Raw genomic sequence first — 15,615 nt, 5'->3', positions numbered from 1 at the left:
TACGTCTGGAGTGCTACTACCCCATACACGTAGTGTATATCTGTTACGTCTGGAGTGGCTACTACCCCATACACGTAGTGTATATCTGTTACGTCTGGAGTGGCTACTACCCCATACACGTAGTGTATATCTGTTACGTCTGGAGTGGCTACTACCCCATACACGTAGTGTATATCTGTTACGTCTGGAGTGCTACTACCCCATACACGTAGTGTATATCTGTTACGTCTGGAGTGCTACTACCCCATACACGTAGTGTATATCTGTTACGTCTGGAGTGGCTACTACCCCATACACGTAGTGTATATCTGTTACGTCTGGAGTGCTACTACCCCATACACGTAGTGTATATCTGTTACGTCTGGAGTGCTACTACCCCATACACGTAGTGTATATCTGTTACGTCTGGAGTGGCTACTACCCCATACACGTAGTGTATATCTGTTACGTCTGGAGTGGCTACTACCCCATACACGTAGTGTATATCTGTTACGTCTGGAGTGCTACTACCCCATACACGTAGTGTATATCTGTTACGTCTGGAGTGGCTACTACCCCATACACGTAGTGTATATCTGTTACGTCTGGAGTGCTACTACCCCATACACGTAGTGTATATCTGTTACGTCTGGAGTGCTACTACCCCATACACGTAGTGTATATCTGTTACGTCTGGAGTGCTACTACCCCATACACGTAGTGTATATCTGTTACGTCTGGAGTGCTACTACCCCATACACGTAGTGTATATCTGTTACGTCTGGAGTGCTACTACCCCATACACGTAGTGTATATCTGTTACGTCTGGAGTGGCTACTACCCCATACACGTAGTGTATATCTGTTACGTCTGGAGTGCTACTACCCCATACACGTAGTGTATATCTGTTACGTCTGGAGTGGCTACTACCCCATACATGTAGTGTATATCTGTTACGTCTGGAGTGCTACTACCCCATACACGTAGTGTATATCTGTTACGTCTGGAGTGGCTACTACCCCATACACGTAGTGTATATCTGTTACGTCTGGAGTGCTACTACCCCATACATGTAGTGTATATCTGTTACGTCTGGAGTGCTACTACCCCATACACGTAGTGTATATCTGTTACGTCTGGAGTGGCTACTACCCCATACATGTAGTGTATATCTGTTACGTCTGGAGTGCTACTACCCCATACACGTAGTGTATATCTGTTACGTCTGGAGTGCTACTACCCCATACACGTAGTGTATATCTGTTACGTCTGGAGTGCTACTACCCTATACACGTAGTGTATATCTGTTACGTCTGGAGTGCTACTACCCCATACACGTAGTGTATATCTGTTACGTCTGGAGTGGCTACTACCCCATACACGTAGTGTATATCTGTTACGTCTGGAGTGCTACTACCCCATACACGTAGTGTATATCTGTTACGTCTGGAGTGGCTACTACCCCATACACGTAGTGTATATCTGTTACGTCTGGAGTGCTACTACCCCATACACGTAGTGTATATCTGTTACGTCTGGAGTGCTACTACCCCATACACGTAGTGTATATCTGTTACCTCTGGAGTGGCTACTACCCCATACACGTAGTGTATATCTGTTACGTCTGGAGTGCTACTACCCCATACACGTAGTGTATATCTGTTACGTCTGGAGTGCTACTACCCCATACACGTAGTGTATATCTGTTACGTCTGGAGTGCTACTACCCCATACACGTAGTGTATATCTGTTACGTCTGGAGTGCTACTACCCCATACACGTAGTGTATATCTGTTACGTCTGGAGTGCTACTATCCCATACACGTAGTGTATATCTGTTACCTCTGGAGTGCTACTATCCCATACACGTAGTGTATATCTGTTACGTCTGGAGTGCTACTACCCCATACACGTAGTGTATATCTGTTACGTCTGGAGTGCTACTACCCCATACATGTAGTGTATATCTGTTACGTCTGGAGTGGCTACTACCCCATACATGTAGTGTATATCTGTTACGTCTGGAGTGCTTTTACCCCATACACGTAGTGTATATCTGTTTCCATTAACTACGAGTGTCTTAATTGACATTCTACCATGTTTGCTATGTAACGCCGATTTTGATTGGTTTAAAACCATGTATTATTTTCCAATAACCCACGCTCGTGCCAATAATACACGGTCGTGAGTCACGGCTATCACAATTTTAAATATCTAATATTCACCCATTTCATAAAAGGTTACTATAGCCGAGTGGGCTAATGGGTTAGTCTTTGAATATATTTTTATCACGGCGCCAGTTCGAATCCTACGGAGGTCCCCCTTTTTTTCTTTTTCTTTTCTTTTTTTTTTATCCTTTTTTTTTTTAATTTTCAAAATCAATGCCATATGATAGATGCTCTTGATCGTAGTACTGTATTGCCTGTATATTTCATCAACAAATAATACAATACTCAAGAAATAAGGTTTTCCCGGGGTTTCTTTGCTGTTTTTCTATTAGAAAGAGGTCGATCTCAGAACTGAACAGTACATGGTAGAATAGAAATAATCAACTTTGACTCGTGTATTGTTGCAGGATATACAACTCGGACTCGGATATTTTGCAATTTTAATGAATAACTCAGGCCTGCGGCCTTCGTTATTAATTTAATTGCAAAATATCCTCGTCCTCGTTGTATATCCTGCAATAATACACGAATCATCGTTAATTATTTCTTAAATAACTGTTGACAGGACGTTAAACAATACATAGAGGATATCCTACAGTATCTTCAGTAATACCAAATATATTTCACGAGTCCGACTACTACTTTGCGCACTCGTGAAAAACGTCATAATAAAATGCCACACTGAGTGGGGGAATTATATTGGGTATTACTGAAGATACTGTTAGATATTCTTTTTATTTCTACATTTCATAGCAAAATATTCCGAGGCAGCTCATTCTCCCCAAGAATTCATTTTGGTCCCTTATCAACGGCTAACAAATGTACGCCAATCGTGACGTTATGTATTCCATCTTGCATTATGACGTCATATAACATGACGGAGAGTTATATGCAAATCTTAATTTCCTCCCATAGTTGTTTGTAAGCAGTGTTCTGATTTGTCAAATAAGAAAAAATGTGAAAAATAACACTTTTATAGAATGAATAATTTTCGATATTTCACTGGTAAAATGTAATAAAAACAAACAAACAATACTAGGCTAGTGACTATTGCTTAACTGTATTTTTGTCGTTTGATAACTTTAAACAAAGGTGTATAGTGTCGCCAGCACTTTTCTATGTTATTATGGCAATAAACATGCACTATACTAGGAGTAGTGTGCATATTGAATATTAAAGAAGACAAGAAAATAATTTCATTTCAATGAGATTTCAAGGAAAATAAATAGTTACATAAATGAGATCCCGACAAGACCCTATAAATGGTAGAAGAGTTGAGATTACACCTTTTTTGTGTCGCCTTGAAAAGGTGACATAAAGGTATTACGTACTATGTCGGCGGCGGCGGCGTCGTCCGCACACTGGTTTCCGTGCAATAACTTGAGTTCCCTTTGGCCAATCAGACTCAAACTTCACACAGTGCTTCCTTACCAAAAGTGCTTGCTTGGGATTGCTTTTCATGTTCAAAGGTCAAAGGTCAAGGTCACTGTTATTATTAATAGAAAATTGGTTTCCATGCAATTCCCTTCAGCCAATCAAACTCAAACTTCACACAGTGCTTCCTTACCAAAAGCGTTTGCTTGGGATTGCTTTTCAGATTCAAAAATCAAAGGTCAAGGTCACTTTCAATAAATGCTATCAACGACTTCACTCATCATGTCTACAAAACCTCTTAGATCCACTACTCCAATTGATGTGTGTTCATAACGTCTTTAGAATTAGGACTAGGGTTAAATGTTAGTCATCAGATGAGTTGAGTTGGCAACAGGTGAGAAATCTGAATACATGTACACAGTTCACCTGTATATTCATAACACTGATTTAAGAGTAATCACTGCAATAATAATTAATTCACACAGGGTTTTGTGCAAAGATTGCATTTGATATCAATGTATTATTACTACTCAAATTTATCAAATGTTGTTCATTTGTTGTTTTTCTCCTTATAAATGTTCACCAAGAGAAATAAAATCAGATCCTGAAAATGTTTTTATTTTTACTTAAAACCGATGCATCTAAATATTTCCAATTTTTGTGTCGCCTTTTTCTGAAAAAGGCGACATATAGTCATTCATTGTATGGGAATCCATCCGGTAAATCATACAAATTATACTTGGAATAGAAACAATGAATATCCAAGCTGTTGTTTTTTTTAAAATTCAAATCCTAGCTTGCTGTGCAGGCGATACATCCACTTCCGTGGAATTCTTGTTTTTACATTTATGACAGCTAGTCTAAGTTCTTAGATGTTAAGTCCCGTGGGTAGGAATCGACCCTGAGTTTAATCTAGCATAAACGTCTTTTTTATTTTTTGATTAGACCAGATTTGCATACATGTACAAATGTACGTGATTATAAGATTGTTATCGTGTTGGTCGTAAAGCAAGTAGACCCCGACCCATTCGTGTTCAATTTCTCAAATTCTCCGACAAACTCACGATCCTAAAAGCAAAAACGAAACTGGATAAAAATGGTCAGATTAGAATTAATGAAGATTTCCCATTCCAAGTAAAGGAGGAGAGGAGGAAGTTGAGCCCGTTCTTTGCAGAAGCCAGAGAGAAAGGATCTAAAGTAGCAATGCGCTATGACAAGCTATTGATTGATGGGAAACTATACAGGTACAGCAGGGATTCGGACAACATTGTGCCAGTACAACGGTCAAATGTGCAGGATAAATAGCGGGGAGGCCAAGGTCCACAGTGTGTAAATAGTGCAGTACCAGCTACTTTTAACTCGGATAAAAACTGTTTGAAATGTATTGTGTGGAATATTGAAGGTTTCTTATATAAACTCAAACATCATTTTCATGAATTAAATGAAGTGGTAAAAGATACAGATATCTTTGCATTCACTGAAACATTTCAAAAGAAACCTAAGGAACTTAACAATGCCTTTAAGGGGTGTATTGCTTTTGAAAATATGAGAAAACTTAATCTGAATAAAGCATCTGGAGGTGTGGCTGTATTTATCAAATCCGAACTTGAACCATTTGTGACGCAAATAAAGCCTGAGAAATATGATGAAATGATATGGTTAAAGATCGACTTAAACAGAACTGGTGCAACTTCGAACATTATTATTGGGTTTGTTTATTTACCACCTGAAGGTTCAGTGTTCTATTATGATAAACAAAGTGATAGTGGTATAACAATGCTTGAAACTGCCATTAACGATATGAAGAGTGAATTTAGTGGTTATGATGTTGTAGTAGCTGGTGACTTAAATGCCAGATCAGGTACCCTAAGAGACTTTATTATTGATGATGATACAGACTATATTCCTGGTCTAGAGTATGCATATACAGACACACAAAATGTGCGTACAATCCGTAACAATACTGACTCACATCTAAATAACTTTGGGTATGAACTAGTTGAAATGTGTGCTGTACATAATATGTTGATCGCAAATGGGAGAATCCCTCCTGACAACGAAGGAAATCTTACATATATCAGTGGCACGAGTGGTAGTCAGATAGATTATGTGCTTGCGGATGGGTCATTGTTTAGGCATATTGAAAAATTAGATGTATTGTCTTGTGACATTTCTAAGCACTTCCCTGTATGTTTTGAGATAAAAATTGCAGACAGTCCTCTAGATAATGACCCATCTACAGACACTGGTAGTACTGTATACAACAAATTTAAGTGGAAACCTGAAAATTCAGTAACCTTCTCATTAGAAGTAAATAGCGATGAATTTAAAGAGAGGTTTAACAGTGTATTGCTAGGCAATGATACAGATGTAGATACCCTGACTTGTGAAATCACCGAATTACTTTGGGATGTGGGTACTAAAGCCAAAATGAAATGTTCGAAGGTTAAGCCTACTGTCCGAAATGCCTTGTGGTTCGACAAAGAGTGCGAGGAATTAAAACATAGAAAGTGTACACTTTTAAATGACTTTCGAAAGACTAATAGTCCGGAATTTCTTGAAAAGTACATCAATGCCAAAAAATCATATCAATCTATGTGCCAGAGTAAACGCAAAGACTACAATGCAACACTTGAAAGTGAGCTTATAACATCTGCAAGTAACAAAAACTCTTGTGTTTTCTGGAATAAAATAAAGTGTATTCTCAAACGAGGGAACTTTGTCACTAACAATATCAACCCAAGTGATTGGAGAAATTATTTTAAAGATCTTCTGAATCCAGTAGGTCAATCTGTTGAAGATGAATTCACCACGAATGTGTCAGACTTTCTATGTGAGCATAATCAACACTGTGAGACGTGTGTTGCCTCCAACTTAAATTCACCACTTAATGACAATATAACGGATGGTGAAGTAACGGCCGCAGTCAGAAGTCTGAAAAACAGTAAATCACCCGGTGAGGATGCCATTCCTGGAGAATTCTACAAAAGAACTCTACATATAGGTATGAGCAAATTACTCTGTAAACTTTTCAATCTTATCCTTAGTAATGGCAAAGTCCCAAAAGCTTGGTACACAGGTATCATTATTCCGTTATTTAAAAAAGGCGATGTCAATAACACTGGCAACTACAGAGGAATATCATTATTATCAGTGATGAGTAAAATATTTACAAAAATTGTATGTGCACGTCTAACTAACTGGACAGCAAGGAACAATATTCTACCGGAAGAGCAGGCCGGTTTCCGCAAAGGTTACTCAACAGTGGACCAAATATTCAATCTACAATCTTTAGTACAGAAATACCTTTCTAAAAAAGGAAATAAGTTTTATTGTGCATTTGTAGATTTGCCAAAGCATTTGACTGTGTCGACCAAAATAAATTATTCTATGCAATGATACACAACAATCTACATGGACGGATATTATCTGTGCTACATGACATGTACTCGAATGTTAAGGCTGAAGTTAAACTGTCTGACGGCTCGTTATCACATCCATTTGATTGTAGTTCTGGAGTGAGGCAAGGATGTATTTTAAGTCCACTACTATTTGCCATTTATATTAACGAACTTTCACACATGCTAAATGAGGAATTTGAGTATCGTACAGGGATCTGTGTATCAGATGTGTTCCGAAACTTAACCCACCTGCTATTCGCAGATGACTTAGTACTGATAAGTGATACGGTTATTGGTCTACAGAGAAAACTTGACATTCTGGCAAAATACTGCAAGAAGTGGAATATGAAGGTCAACTTGGATAAAACCAATGTGATTGTGTTTAAAAATGGTGGACATCTCTCAGCATCTGAAAAGTGGTTTTATAATGGTAACACCATCACAAATGTTAGTTACTATAAATATCTAGGGCTTCTCTTCTCGTGTCGTCTGAAATGGAGTAAAGCATGTAAAACGCTTGCCCAACAAGCGTCCAAGGCATTAAATATGGTAAAAAGTTGTCTCGTGAAACTTGGTAGAAGAGATCCCAAGGTGGCATTCAAACTATTTGATTCCATGATTTCTCCGATCCTATTCTATGGAGCTGAAATATGGGGAACTGAATACCAAAAGGACATAGAAGCTGTCCATCAAAGATTCTGTAAATGGATCCTATGTACTGGTATCAACACCAATAATAATATAGCCATTGGAGAGTGTGGACGTCACGAGTTGTGTGTGAAGTACATGTGTAAACCTATTAAGTACTTATTGCGTCTATTCAAAATGGACCAAAATCGTCTCCCTAAACAATGTTATATGATGCTCCACAACCTGGATCAACATGGGAAAACTACATGGTGCACCAAAATCAAACACCTCCTTTTTAGCAATGGTTTTGGATTAGTGTGGCAATTCCAATATGTAGGTGATATCAAGACATTTATGGAGTTGTTCAGGCGTCGACTCTGTGACATCAATTTACAAAAATGGTCAGAATACATTCATAACTCGTCAAAGTGTGGTTTTTACTGCAAAATCAAACCATATATTATGACAGAGCAATATTTAAGTAACATGTCGTTCACCTTAAGGTATGCCCTTGCCAATCTTCGCTGCTCCACACACAGACTAGAAATCGATCTAGGTAGGAAAATAGGCATTCCACGTGAGGAGAGGCTGTGCAAAATCTGTAATTCTAAGGAGGTGGAGGATGAACTTTATTTTATGTTGAAGTGCCCAATACTGAGGGATATACGAGTTGCATTCATTCCCCGTTGGTGCTATGTAAACCCTTCCCTAGGTAACTTGGTGAAATTACTCGGGTCAGATGATAACTTAATATTGAGAAATGTTGCAATCTTTATTAAGAAGGCAAATGATGTAAAATATGAAATATTAACCATGACATAATAGTCCTCAGACATTATGCCAGTAAAATAACTAATTCTGGAATTACTCATGATCAATTAAAACAAACATTTAACTTAATATGACATTTTAAGAGACAGAAGTCAATATCCATTTGTGAAACCAGAATAGTCTATAGATAGCATGAATTAACTGAAGTACAGTGTAATTCCAAGATGAAATGAAATATTGAGCATTGGAAAATGTAATTATATCATATTACAATTGTATATATATTTTATGTGATGTCAAAAATGTATTGTATATTGAAATGGTACTGTGGGCTGGAGGCCTGTAATGTGCAAATAAAACCATTATTATTATTATTATTATTATTATTATTATAAGATTGTTATCTCACCAGTTTTGACGTCATGACCCGTGACCCAAAGTCCCCAGGACTAGCATGATTATATTATCTATTCCCAATGACCCGTGACCCAAAGTCCCCAGGACTAGCATGATTCTATTATCTATTTATGTAAAGAGTACAAGTACAGAATGTATATGGTTATAAGTGGTAATTTTAACTGCTTCATATCATGAATAATAGAACAAGTCTCCAAGGGCCGGATAACCATCACGACTTAGCCTTTAGATTGATCGTCTTAATTCCTAGAAACATACTACACGTATATAGTAAAATGGAAGGATATTGACATTTTTCATAATGTACGTGACTCATAAACCATGTCCTAATGTCGCGACAATTCGTCTCTTTGTACCCAGCAATGTGCTCTTTGGCTAAAGAGTGGTTACGTAAATATGTATATGATGTGTATCAACCATTTCCATGCCATGACCAATTTACTGGGTCCCCTGGAGTCGTTACCCTGGCTAATCATTTTTGCAGAATTGAATCTCTTTCTTCAGTTCAGCATGCTGTTAGAATGTAGAAATATCTAGATTTATCATGATCTATATACCCCAGGAGTGGGGCTCGACCCTGTGGCTAATCCTGATAGCAGGGTGGTGATTTTGTCTATATAGCAGAATAACGTTGAATTTCAAACACGAATAAATATATAAATATTAGCACAAAAATAGTCATGCAATATACCAAAATGTTTGTTTGGACGTGTAGTTTCTTACAAACACCAATAATTTGCTGTAGATACTATCAGTTTCTTCTTTAGAGTTACTTTGTGGTAAGATGTAGCATGGAATAATTGTAAGTCGCGTAAATGACCAAACCTGAAAAATAGCCAAGCTGTTATGCTGTCATGTGTCTATAACACAGGGTAGGAGCATTTGTTTGACCGAATTTTTACTTTATGTAGGTATAAGCGCTTATTTTGTTTTCACCCGGAAATGCAAATGGCGACTGTGAATATTAGTACACCAATATGACATACATGTATAGGAAGGCATTTCAATCCATAAAAATGCTCCTAAATCATACTTTTAATCTGATCATAGTAAGGACCTGTTTATGTCAAATTGTTAAACTGGTGAGTTTGTGGCCATTTTTCAGAAATAGGCATATTTTACTCCAAACTCAGCGGTTGAACTTTTCTAAAAGCAGTCTTCATACCATTTCCAGAGTTCTTTATAGTGTCTAATAAGATCATATCTGATGTTTGAAATACCTCCTTGTGTGCCATATTTGTGTAATATCATTCACCACCGCCATTTGCATTTCAAGGTCAAAATAAATATGATAAAGTCAAATCTGGTAAAACCAATTATCCTATTTTGTGTTTTAGACACCTGTGAGCAAAACGACATGGCTAGTTTGTGCAATTTATGCAATACAAATGAGCTAATTATGTCCCCATGAAACATGCATTTTTCGTATGTTTGGTTTACAAATTTACAAACAGATCATCAAATTACATGTCTACAGCAAGTCCCACGGTTTGCATGACGCATACTAAAAGTTCATCTTGTTACTTCTGTTAAATTGCACCTTAGTAGGAATCTATAGGCTTGTAAAATATCACTGTTTTGACTGGATTTGCTGTTTAGATGCCCCTCCAAGCGTGTACATGTAGGTGTATGGCTATAGGTGTGTGGATCTCGTCCCTTACATTTATGTCCTGGGACAGGACTAGATCTCTTTTGCAGGATTTGTATCTGCTTGGCCAGCACCAAGGTACATTGTTACTGGGTGGGGATCTTTCAACACTTGGAGTGGCCCAAGGGGCCTGATTTTAATGATGCAATACTACATCCCAAGGAGACATCAAATGTATATAGAAGCATTCCTTATTGAGCATTACAAATAAAGGGAAGACTTTACAGGAGGATTGACAGGAATGATAACACTCTATGTAAGGATATTCAATGATAATGTTCAAAATGAGAGACTTTAGTATGATGCATGAATTAAAAAAGATGTACATGTTTAAAATTAAAGAAATGACACAAAAATTGAATTCTATTTAATTTTTTTATTATTAAAAATAGAAAATGAATTAACTAAACAACATTAGATAATTTAAAACATCACATATATTTGAGCATTGTAAAACAGTAATAGGACACAAGGATAGAAACAGAACGGGTTAATGATAGTCTTAATACATCTGGATATATTTGATCACCAGCCAAAATATGTGTTCACATATGTATTACCCTCTTCAGACCTTCTAAATAACTCAGCACTTAAAACTTCAAAATGTGCTGGCAATAATCCACATATCGACACAGCATGATCATGTAACTTATAAAAAAAATGTAAGATTTGACAATTTGATAAAATCTATATTTTACTTCTTTCAAACTTTAAGATGTATAAACTCAATATTCATGATACACCTCCAGTCCTCAGTACACCTATTGATGATTTGAACCGACATTGATATCTTCCATTGTTACCTTGCATTACCTGCAAACCTGCGGGACTAAATGATGGGTATTATCGGGTATGATATTCCATGGTATACTGTTCAATTCTGACTCTAAAGAATGTTGTGGATATACATGTATGCTGATATGCCATACAGGTGATTACATTCACTTGTGGCCTTCCAACAATAATTCTGGAGATTGCAGTTGTTGACCTGTGGCCAGCCAACATTGCTTTTGGAGATTCCAGTTGTTGTGTCACCTGTGGCCAGTCAAACAATGATTAAGGAGATTGCTGTCGAACACATTAGTTGCTGATTGGAAACAATAAAACAGTCTGGCATGTTAAGAGTGTGATAATCCAGCAGACAGCATGTCAATGATCACTCTTTTTGATAAGATGTACCATTTCAGTGGTCAGCTGTCTGTGTAGTTACAAATACCTCATATAAAACAGATCAAGTAGCCTTAAAAGTGATCTGATCACCTTCATTCCAATCAAACACATGTTGATTGTGAAAATGACGTACACCATTTTTCAAATAAAAGGACCAAATTCTCCCCTAAAACACAGGCTAATTGGAAACATAGACAACCAAATCTGTGGTAGCTGTGTTAAACAAAACAATACCATCTGTTATCTGTTTCTTACTAACCTCTTTCTCTCCACCCCCCCCCCCCCCCCCCCCCCCCACATTTTTTTTAAATTTTTTTAAATGAGGTAACATCTCTCATGTATAGGTGATTCAGTCTCGTGAGTAAGGCTTCCACTTTTATGCTTAACAATACGATAGTACACTTAACAATACGATAAATTGTATTCAACATAAAGATCTGTTAAATCAGCACATTTTTATTAGTGATTTAGTGCATGAATTATAATTGAAAAATGAATGTGTACAGGTCTCCTGTACTACATTGCTGTACTTCACAGAATTCAGTATCACAGTTCAACATATTAATCAAAACCAGGCATTAAAATGTCACCCCAGTATGGTGGACCTTCCGACACTGTATCAAGCCTGACAAGTGTGTACTATAGTGGTTAGGATGATTAGCTAAACATAATCCTGGTCTTCCTGACCAGGAGGGACACTTGTCACATATGTAAATAGTACAGGTACATATTATTACCACACACTCTCTAGTTAACATGACAGAAATGCCTGAATATATATATTATATGCATATACATGTATGTGGTTTAAACACTAAAATATATCAACTGAAAAACTTAACATCGTTAAAATACACTTGATATTCATAATATTGCAGATTATTAAAAAATATAAAATGAAAAAATAAACTATTGTACTTGTATAACAGATATAATTACAGATGGACGGTTAAGTACATGTATGAGCGAATGTTACAATTAAAACATCGCTCATTTAGAAAAATTCACTCGAGGGTCGATGTAACTAACAAAGACTTCTATCTAAAATCATGTTCTTCATAAACAAAAAATTTGACATATTGGAAAACAAATGATTTAATAGTTTAAACAAAAGCATTCAAACCTTTATTACATAAAAACAGCTCTGAACTGAAGATTGATAAACTGATCGAGCTGATCATGACCTCTCACCAGTCTACCAGAATCCTCTGTACTGGTGTACAATTGTACCATACAATTTCCTGTGTACAGTATATGAGGCTATGCAATTTAAAACATAAAAAAAGTGTTTTCTGCAAGCTACCTGGTGAAGCAGGCTATCTGACAAATGTTTAACTGTGGGCTATACAATATTCAAACTTGTCTCTCAACACATGTAGCTTAACAAACGGATTTTCTTACAAGGGAAACTATGTTATTCCAAGCCATCATACAGCTCTAAGTTACTCTGGAATAGCCCTGAAGCTGACTGCCTTCTAATTGTCATGTTCTTTGGCATAGTTAACACAATTCAACTTAAACACTGCTGAAATGACTTTTGCATTTTAAGAGAACTTTCTTAATGTTGATGTCTATAAATGCATTGTCAAAGATTTTGTGAACTACCTAGAATTAACTTGTTGTATCTCCTGTGGAGTAATTGGCGAAGTACTAGGTGCCTACTCACAGGTAGACTTAGAAATACATTACAGAGTATTCCGTCGAAATGTACATCTACTTTGAAAATTCAATACATAGCAGATAACCCATGGCAAATACATTACAGAGGATTTCATTGCAATGTACCTCTACTTGAAAAATTCATTACATAACACATAACCCTCAGCAATGTACTAGAGCTGTACACTTAAATTCATAAAGCTATTGTTTATATATGCAAGAAATTATGATGAATGTAAATATTAGTCAAACATTGATGTGCCAGTGATGGACAGATATCACAGATGGATATATTAATTGATCCAGTGAGTGAAAATAATTAGCTAATGAAGAAGAAATTAGCAAATAATATAACAGTAGATTTAGCACTACATGTAATGTAGTGTCACACATAATCTCCGTAGTACTGTACATCAGTAACACTGTATCACATCAGTTACAGTAATTAATATCTGTAATATTTTATAAATATAATAATTAATTTGTGTAATACACGTATTTTATAACATCATGAACAGTTATAACATTTTATCAAGTGTTTATCACATGATCATGCAGTTACAATATGATTATGTAAGTAACTTCAAGTTAATATTATATCACATTAGCTTACTGGACAGACAAGGCAAGAAGACACCATTGTAAACCACTACAATGATGACAACAGTAGCCGAGATAACGGCAGTGTTACTGAAGGACTGTCATATATAGTAACATTATCACATGGAATTCTTGCATTAGAATGTACACAAAATGCAGGTACTGAAGTCATTTGTACTCCCAAATAATACTGTATCTTAGCAAACCAAGTTTATTTTCCGACAATTAAGTTTATTCTCCAATAATTTCCAGGAGCATCTGTTTGTAATCCCCTTTACAATCTGATCGAATCAGCTGGGACAGACTCTTCTTGTACCGCTCCTGTAGCCTTTCTTTGATTTTTCCAAGGTCTCTCTGTCAACAAAAGACATTCATTAATGGTAAATAAAAACTAAGAATCCAATTTCCATTTTTGACACAAACATTCAAGTGTAACTCCTGATGAGAGTTTCCACACAAGACATCCAATTTAACATGTTGAGTTCCATTTTAAGCCATCAAATTCAAAAACATACACTTAGTCATTGCCATTCTAGTAATGAAGTGATCATACTCGGCAGAATGTTGTGAAAATGTCAGAAATGACAAGCCTGGTTCGTTCCAAATATTTTTTATCATGAAAGTTTTGATTCTCTTCGATTCATCATGCATGCTTAAATTGATGTAATACATTGTAAATAATTGCATTTTTTATAGAAAAGTTTAAAAAAAAACCTGATATATAACTGCTAATGAGTCTGACAGATTACAAAATTAATTTTTTTCTTGAACTTTAAATGTCATCTGAGCAAAATTATCTCGACAAGGGAACACACTTTAAATCCAAAGTTCATGTCCTGAAAAAGATAAAGTGGGAGTAAATTTTACTGGAAATCTCTACACCCCTGAGTCATGTCTGCTTCTCAATCCAGCTGTATAAAACCTGGCTGTTTTACAACGCCAGTCTGTTAATACCTACCATCACCCTAAAGTACCTTTTCTGCAGAAATAAATACATTGACAGATGTAATGCAATAAGTACATTTTATATGGCTGCTGTGGTAATTTACCTCTGAGCGTGACACAGTCATTCGAATCAGCATGTTGTCATTGACGCCCATACTGCTGAAACAGGAATTCAACTTCTCTGCATAGAAATCATGCGGGTCCTGCACTGCCATGGCTGAGAAAAACAGAATCCACTTCACAATTAGAAGTGTTCTAAAAACAGAACTTGGAAAACTGTGGTTACAAAAATCCTACCACATGGAATTTTACGAAATTTATATGGCAACTAAGTTTGACTACTATTCTCCGATACCATTATAGATGTTCCTATCATCACACAAACCAGTTATAACAGAACTATGGTCCTTACCCTGAGTGATGTATACCCACCATCACCCAAACCAGTTATAACAGAACTATGGTCCTTACCCTGAGAGATGTACCCACCATCACCCAAACCAGTTATAACAGAACTATGGTCCTTACCTAGAGAGATGTATACCCACCATCACACAAACCAGTTATAACAGAACTATGGTCCTTACCTAGAGTGATGTATACGCACCATCACACAAACCAGTTATAACAGAACTATGGTCCTTACCCTGAGAGATGTATACCCACCATCACCCAAACCAGTTATAACAGAACTATGGTCCTTACCCTGAGAGATGTATACCCACCATCACCCAAACCAGTTATAACAGAACTATGGTCCTTACCTAGAGAGATGTATACCCACCATCACCCAAACCAGATATAACAGAACTATGGTCCTTACCCTGAGTGATGTATACCCACCATCACCCAA

The 15,615-nt window shown here is 36.7% G+C and overlaps 1 protein-coding gene across 6 annotated transcripts in view; it reads right to left on the bottom strand.

Moving 5' to 3' along the window:
- Positions 1-12,789: 12,789 nt before the first annotated feature.
- Positions 12,790-15,615, bottom strand: part of LOC117323910 (annexin A6-like) — a 96,950-nt gene continuing 94,124 nt past the window's right edge. For all 6 annotated transcript variants that reach the window (XM_033879440.1, XM_033879439.1, XM_033879442.1 and 3 more), the window contains 2 exons: positions 14,867-14,979; positions 12,790-14,171 (listed from right to left, as the gene is read on the bottom strand). In XM_033879440.1, the coding sequence (XP_033735331.1) occupies positions 14,049-14,171; positions 14,867-14,979 (236 nt within the window). In that variant the 3' untranslated portion in view covers positions 12,790-14,048. The remainder of the gene's footprint in view (positions 14,172-14,866; positions 14,980-15,615) is intronic.

This window comes from Pecten maximus, chromosome 3 (genome assembly GCF_902652985.1).
Source record: "Pecten maximus chromosome 3, xPecMax1.1, whole genome shotgun sequence".
In the NCBI taxonomy this organism is placed as follows: Eukaryota; Metazoa; Mollusca; class Bivalvia; order Pectinida; family Pectinidae; genus Pecten; species Pecten maximus.
This window is presented reverse-complemented; position numbering and strand designations above follow the sequence as displayed.